Here is a 7755-nt window from a genome sequence, read left to right as displayed (position 1 = left end):
TCATAAGGCTCTGGATATTTGGGATGATAGCTTGGTGAAGACTGAAAAGAAATTATCAAGACGGAAGGCACAGTATCTTTCTTTGGAAGGAAGATTGATTCTAATCAACTCTGTTCTTGATTCATTGCCTACCTATGTGATGTCTTTATTCCCAATCCCAATCAAAGTGGTGAAAAAATTATACAAGTTAAGGAGAAAGTTTTTATGGCAAGGTAATAAGGAAGGAAAAGGCTATAGTCTAATTGAACTGTAGTTGTTAGCAAAGAAAGAATGGGTTAGGTATTATAAATTTGAGACTCAAAATGGAAGCCTATTAATGAAGTGACTGTGGAGATACACTGAGGAGGGTGAAGCTTTTTGGAGAGAGGTGATTATAGCTAAATATGGAGAGATGAGTCGTTGGTGTGCAGAGAGCACTAATGAACCATATGGTGTGGGGATGTGGAGAATAATTAGAAATTTGTGTGCCTAAAATGGAAGAAAACTTGTTCATCAAGGTGAAAATGGAAACAAAATCAAATTCCGGAATGATGTCTGGACGACCAATCCTCTCAGGGAACTTTTTCCCGACTTTATCCAAATTTGTCATAATCCTGATGCTAATGTAGGTGATTGCTGGTCAGAACAGGGTTGGGACATATCTTTTAGAAGATTCCTCAATGATTAGGAGATAAAGAGGGTGGCAGAGTTACTAAGGAAACTTAGGGGGGTAGAGGGTGGCAGAGTTACTAGGGAAACTTAGGGGGGTTCACATAAATACATATGCCAGAGACAAAATTCAATGGAAGCACAGCAAAGACGGTCTTTTTTCAGCCAACAGTGCAGACACGAGAGGACTACAGGTTATGGATGGAGGCCCTAAATACTACTAGGGGATATACCTACAAAAGTGAAATGTTTCACTTGGCTAGTAATAAAGAGGGCTTGCTTAACTCAGGAAGTGCTTCAGAAAAAAGGTAGACGAGTGGCTCCCAGGTGTTTTTTGTGCCATCTGACAGGGGAAACAAACAACTATCTATTCTGCATTGTAAGTTCACTGCTCAACTCTGGAATTTATTTCTCAACATCACAAGCTTGAACTGGACAATGCCAAAACATACTGCAAAAGTATTGAGTTGTTGGATCAGGAGATGAGGAAGCAAGAGTCAAAAGAAATGGTGGAGGCTAATGCCGTCATGTATATGGTGGTCAGTTTGGATGGAAAGAAATGGGAGATGCTTTGAAGATAGATCCAATTCCATTCATAAGGTTAAATGGAATTGTATAGCATCTTTACTTTTTTGGTATAAACAACTTTGTATAGAAGACGTAGATCAGATTGTAGACCTGATAGGAAATTTGTAACTGACTTTTTGGAGGTGGCCAGCATAACCTGAATGCTGAGGAATACAACTTTACCAACAACATACCCAATGTACTCCCACATAATGGGGTCTGGGGAGGGTAAAGTGTACGCAGAACATACCACTACCACAGGTTTAAGTAGAGAGGCTGTTTAGGAATACAACTTTACCAATTTCAAAAAAAAAAAAAAAACTGAAAAGGCAGCTTTGATTTGTGGCATCACAAGAACTCTCTTTACATGTAAAGATTTGTTCCCCGTATTAAGCCAGTTCTTACTCATGTGAAGTTCAAAGTAATCTCCTGGGACAATTATGTTCATGGGTGTGTGTGAAGGTGACTTCTGTGTTTGAAATGAATAAAGTGCAAGAATGTGCTGAGAAATAAACACATTCGTAAGCAGTGGCGGACCCATGTGGTGGGTTTGAGGTGCACGTGCACCCATGAATTAGTAACTGCTTCCAATTAAAAAAAAATCCCAATTGTGTCGAACTTTCCATTAACTTCGAAAAGAACTCGGTATATATATGTGTGTGAATATACCTTGAAGAACTAGGATTTATCTTAAAAGGACCCCACAAACATCATTGCTGGATTGGGTCATTTGGTTAGCGTGCTGCTTAGGCCTATGAAACCTGCCACGTGACCCAAGTTCGAACCTTCGCTGCTACAGCATTTTCGATTTTAGCTGACAGTTAAAAAAATGCATAAAACATGTAGGTGACAGGCTTCAAACACACAACCTAACGTATGCAAAGTGGTGCCCAAACCACCAGTCCGTGGAACGAGCTTCATCAAACTATGCCATTTAATTCATATTTATCCGTCAGGACATAAGTTCTACCAGTGCTCGATAAATTTTTAGACGAGGCGTTGTTGTGTGACATCACTTCGAAAAACATGCATTTAGCTTTAGTGAACCCCCGTTGTCTTCGAATCCTGGGTTCGCCTCTGTTCATAAGGACCAAAACATGAACAACTTTGGCTCTTTGAAGAAGACAATCTCTTAACAATTAAGCATGAGCCATGCATTAAGTTCGATCACTTACACGACCCAACTGTGAAACACAGACCCTAGCAATTTGGCCATACTGGGATAGCATACATTTTCTTTTGTTCACTTTTCCAAAGATGAAAGGGAAGAACTGCAGTGATCCTGGACTATGCCTACAGTTTATATAAGTCATTAAAATACAATACAAATAATAATTGATGAACGGTTTCAATTCTTTTAGGTCATTTGGGATGTTATATATGCATGATGTAAATACGTAATGAAAATGGACCTCATATTTTGCCTTTACTTTCTGAATTAGAAGATATACTTACAGGAATTAAGGATAAAATGATGATACCACAAAAAATTAATATCTAAAGTTTATTATTTCTAATTTAGTATCGGTTTTTCATCAACCTGCTGCTCAACTGCAGAACCGAACAGTTGATTTGAGAACCCACTACTTGATTAAATTACTGCCATCAGAAACTATAAGAACTTTTTACTCGTAAATATTTATTTAGAAAATGGAAATAATTTGCCTTCCTAATAAGGGTTATAGCATAAAGAATCCAACCAAAATAACAAGGGTCAATTCTGTCCTAGAAGTTCAAGTACTCCTATATGCATTGCTGCAGCACTGAAGCACTCCAAGTTGTTTGATAAGGGCTCTACAGTGGCTGTTTAAAACCTATAAGAGGGATACTAGGACAGGTCGAGTACATAGTTTTTGGAGACTCATATAGTTCATTTGCTCTGAGGAAACAGCTTTTACTGCATTCCTTGAAGTTAACCAAAATATGCTTTCCTCTTTGTTCCTTAGGCGCATCACAGCACGGACCTATATTAATGGCTTCAAGGCTACAACAACCGAACCTGAGAATGTGGTTGTTGGCTCCCTGGCTATTCATGAATGATTCTTCAATTGTGATGCTAATTTAGGCCAACTAAGTACTTAAAGAGTTATTGTGGTTCCAATCTATGTCAGATCTTAGGATCAATTCAAGTGTTTTTAGATGTAAATCAGCAATCCGTAATGCATTTGTGCCTACCTTTTGTTTCTAATCACAATTCATATCAGCTCGAAATCCCACTTTACTGGGGTTTTCGTGAGCCACTTGGAGGAGGGAAGAAAAACAAACCTCTCTAAGGGATGTAGTTAGTTGGGATAACAGCCTAACAGGTACCAACCTGTCTGCTTACTACGTGCCTCTCTTAGAAAAATGCCTGAAGCAGGATCTAAGAAAATTGAGCAGCTACACAGGATCTTATCTTTGGATGGAAAGAAAGTGAAAAACAATTCATCTGCTGACAGGGGTAACATCACTTTGCCTATTAAGGATGGTCTGCCAGGGACGAGGGGTGTAACAGTATTAGAGTTTTTCTTCTTTTTTTTTTTTGACCAGGTAAATAGTTTCATTAATCACAATGCCAGACTCAGTATTAAAGTTTTTCTTGGAAATGGTTATGAAGGGTTGAGTAAGAAGCTCAAGGGAGGCCTGCGGAGTGAATCTTAAACAACTGCGAAGAATTCACCATAGTATATCGTAGCATTTCATGAACTCCAATAATTTGGGATTGGGGCTTACTTGACTGATTGTTGGATTGAGTAACATGTCAGAAAACATATCTAATTCAAGAGAAAACACATACAACAGTTTAGGTTCTGCTTAGTTTTGAGATTTAGACTTCTTTCAAACAGATGTGAAATGAACTATGGTTTTATTCTTTTATAACAACAAATCCACTACTTCCAGCTCCAAAACTCAGTAGATAATGGGCTTGCCTCTCTGCTCTTCTCCACTTAAATAACAAACTTGGTTCACTAATTCGAACTTATGACATGCACCAACCACATATACCACATTGTATTAGCCCACTCTTGAACCAAAGCCTGGGGCCTAATATTTCGAGCATTTCAAGATATCTCAAATAGGAGACATAAACCAAATGATGAAAGTTGAAAGTAGCCATAGTCTGATTATTTTTGAGAAGGCATAGTCTGATTATATAAAGTAAGAAATGCTAATATTACTGCTTTTTAAGAACTATTAATTTCATGAAGTAAACCTGGCACTGGCTATTCTACACACTCCAAATCTCAAAAGTTCACCATCCCCCAATAGGATTATCCAGTATCCTACAGAAAAATATCTATGTTACAATTTAATTATGAGAACCCGCAGGAAACAAATTCAATTGAGAAACTCATGCTACATATTCAACGACACAAAATGAGTAACACCATGCAACGGATAAGCGGGAACGGGCAACACTTCTTTTTCTTACTGCCTTTACAATGTTTTCACCTTTATAAACACATTGTACTCGTGCAAATGGATTTTTCGCATGGTGTATGACTGAAATCACCTTAGATTATTTGGTCACTGTAATGAATAACAGGTGATTGAAGTACTTACAGTCAGGTCAAATTTAGCCATGGCAAGATGATTAGATGCAACCAGCCGTTTCAGTTTTAGACTTTCTGCTCGCTTTAAGGATCTTCTCAGGAGAACATATAAGAGTTGCTGAGTGGATAATGCAGTTCCTATACTGGTAACTGGTGAATAGGATGAACCAATAAGTCCCCTCATGTTTGAGACTCCAAATTCAGACAACAACTTGCAAATTGCTGCTAACGTGTAAGCCAGACAACTGTCGTTATTTTGCTGCACATGAAGAGAGGAGAAATATAAGATCTCCTAGTAAAAAATGTAGGTAAACTAAATAAAGAGGCAACTCTACAAAGGAAAGTTACCAAAGGTACATCTGTCCTGTTGATGTCTTGAAACAAAATGATACCTGGAGAGACCTAATATCCATGTTTCTTGCTCTCCAGGACAAGAAGTAAAATTCTTTCTACGTGAGTTTTGATCAACACAGTGAAACAAATACAACAATATACCCAGTGTAATCCCACAAGTGGCAAATGCATTAAGTGGCAATTGATGCCTATGACAAACTAAAATCATTGAGGACATAGCTACTTCAGCTGAACTTTTATTTGTATCTTTCATAAGCAGATTGCATATTTTTTGCATTCAAAAAGTTCAGAATGAGCAGCAGATACGGCTCCTTGGTCGCTTCCTGTTAATGCATCTGTCACAAGGGTTCTACTGTAACAGAGATGGATGTTGTTTTGAAGATTTGAAATAATGGAGGGAGGGGGGACAAATTATTGAAAGATGAATTCCAGAGTTTGTACATAATATCGTGTTAAAGAGACTCAACAGTCTAGCTAAATAGGGGGATATAAGGTGGAGGGACATTTTGGGACTTGAGATTTAGAAGGGATTTTCAAGATTGGTAAATGATTAAGTTTCAAAGATTGTTAGCCATACTTCATAAGCAAGTCAATCTGATTGATAACCCCGAGTTCAGTGATGGGGCTTGGGAAATAATCAAGTATTCTCTGTGAAATCTTTCTATGAGATGATTTTAGTCAGGGAGGAGCATGGTTTCCCATGTAATGCAATATGGATTCTAAAGGTGCCGAGAAAGGTGTGCTTTTTCACTTGGCTAGCCGCTAGAGGGGTGATTTTGACAGCAGAAAATCTTAGAAAGCAGAAGGTTTGTGTTAGTTGGTGTTACATGTGCAAGGAGGTGGGCAAGGACATGGATCATCTTTCTTCATTGCGGACTGACAATGAGATTATGGTGGGATAAGGTTAGGCGGTTTGCCACTCCATGGGGGACGACAAAAACCGCAAAAGAGTTGATGTTAGCTAGATGAGCGGGAGAAGAAAGAGAAGATGAAGAAGGGCTTGGAGCGTGGTCCCACTTGCTTTGTGGGTTGTTTGGAGAGAGAGAGAGAGAGAGAGAGAGAGAGAGGAGAGCTTTTGAAGGAGTATCGAGTTTCTCTCAAATAAAGAGTAGCTTCCGTTCTGTTATCCTTCCGTAGATTCTTTACATTTTGGTATTCCCCTTGTATACTGCCACTTGGGCCATGTTTATGAATGAAAAAAACTTTCATTTGACCCAAAAAAAGAAAAAAATCTATTCAGAGTTTGCACTTTCAGAAGTCAACTGAACATGTTATGCAATTTGTTAAAAATTGTTAAAGCTCCCCTCTGTCTTTTGTCTTGAGCTGGGGGTCTATCGGAAACAGCTTCTCTACTTCTTTAGAGGTAGTGGTATGGACTGCGTACACTCTACCCTCCCCATACCCCACGGTGTGGGAATATACTGGGTTTGTTGTTGTTGTTGTTGTTGTTAAAGCTCCCCTCTAGATGGAGTCTTTTGTTTAGATTTAGATGACTGTTTAACACAACAGTTGAAGTTTTGAGTTGCTCATAAATCGGGAAAAATGCAACCGCTAAAAGTTACTTTGATAGAATCCATGTAACTTTTGTTACAATATGGGATGTGATAGGAAATTTCTAGGATACTGAAATCATTTGCAGATAGACCAAAAGATGAAAATAGACGTAATATCTTCAATGTATAGTATATGTTGTACTTTGATAATTTTATTTTGTAAATCAGAATAGCGCTAATTCCCCAGGTATCCAATCATGAAAGAAAGTCCAACAGACATCAATACAATAGCAGTGCGCTTAGGTGGCTCATCATCATGTGCAGACACCACATTTAAGAAAATATTGAAAACTGAATCACTTGTCAACAAGTTGGTGACAAGAAAAGTATTTGTTCATAATCCAATAGTGCAGTTTAACGAAGAAACCTACAGAAGAAAAAGCAGAAACATTCAATGATCCAAACTATTCATCAACGATCAGATCATAGGTGGGACTGCTGTGATGATATCCTTCTTTAACATAGGAAAAGTGGTATCCATCAGTTGCACTTTTTAACTCCTTATAGGATAAACTCTTCGAGACAAATATTTGTAGACGCAATCAATATAATTAAGATGGGCGCTACAACTAAATTAGACTTGGATTCGGGGCTGGCCTCAATTTAGATTTTCAGTAAGCTACTGATCTTCTGCCACTAAGTCAGGTCATCACTAAGCATCATGTTTTCTTATAGAAGTAAATGTTCTGTCCAGCACATTGTACAACTTGAGAAGAAACGAAACAAGAAACTGGTGACAGAAAACTGTGAAATATAGCATCAAAGAAGAGCTCTTTGTCCAACAGATAAAGTTGTAAGTACTAGAAAGAAGGGAAAAAAGATCCTATCAATGAGAAGCCACAACCAAAAAATAGCAAAAGATACGTAGAAAAGAGGCAAACAGGTTCCCATATGAGCGGTATGCAGAAAGAATCAATTACAAGATAGTCAAGAAATATCCTATTGCAGAAAACAAATGCACAGGAAGCTATGTGCACAGAAATAAGGGTAAGAATCAGCCCAAAGATAATTGCACGAAAAGTACTTTATCTATCCTAATGTAAGATATGCATCCAATTTTTCAACGCCCAAAATGCTTGATAAACTTCTACAAATATTAA

At 38.0% G+C, this 7755-nt stretch overlaps 1 protein-coding gene across 8 annotated transcripts in view; it reads right to left on the bottom strand.

Moving 5' to 3' along the window:
- LOC107839033 (anaphase-promoting complex subunit 5) overlaps positions 1-7755 on the bottom strand; it is a 47942-nt gene that overhangs the window by 27001 nt on the left and 13186 nt on the right. For all 8 annotated transcript variants that reach the window (XR_007043988.1, XR_007043989.1, XR_007043990.1 and 5 more), the window contains exon 10: positions 4759-5007. Coding sequence is in view for 5 of the 8 variants with exons in the window: in XM_016682370.2 (XP_016537856.1) it covers positions 4759-5007 (249 nt within the window). In the remaining 3 variants the exon portion in view is untranslated. The remainder of the gene's footprint in view (positions 1-4758; positions 5008-7755) is intronic.

The sequence above is a fragment of the Capsicum annuum genome, chromosome 8, assembly GCF_002878395.1.
Source record: "Capsicum annuum cultivar UCD-10X-F1 chromosome 8, UCD10Xv1.1, whole genome shotgun sequence".
Taxonomy (NCBI): Eukaryota; Viridiplantae; Streptophyta; class Magnoliopsida; order Solanales; family Solanaceae; genus Capsicum; species Capsicum annuum.
The sequence above is the reverse complement of the archived record's forward strand: the minus strand, read 5'-3'. Positions and strand labels throughout refer to the sequence as shown.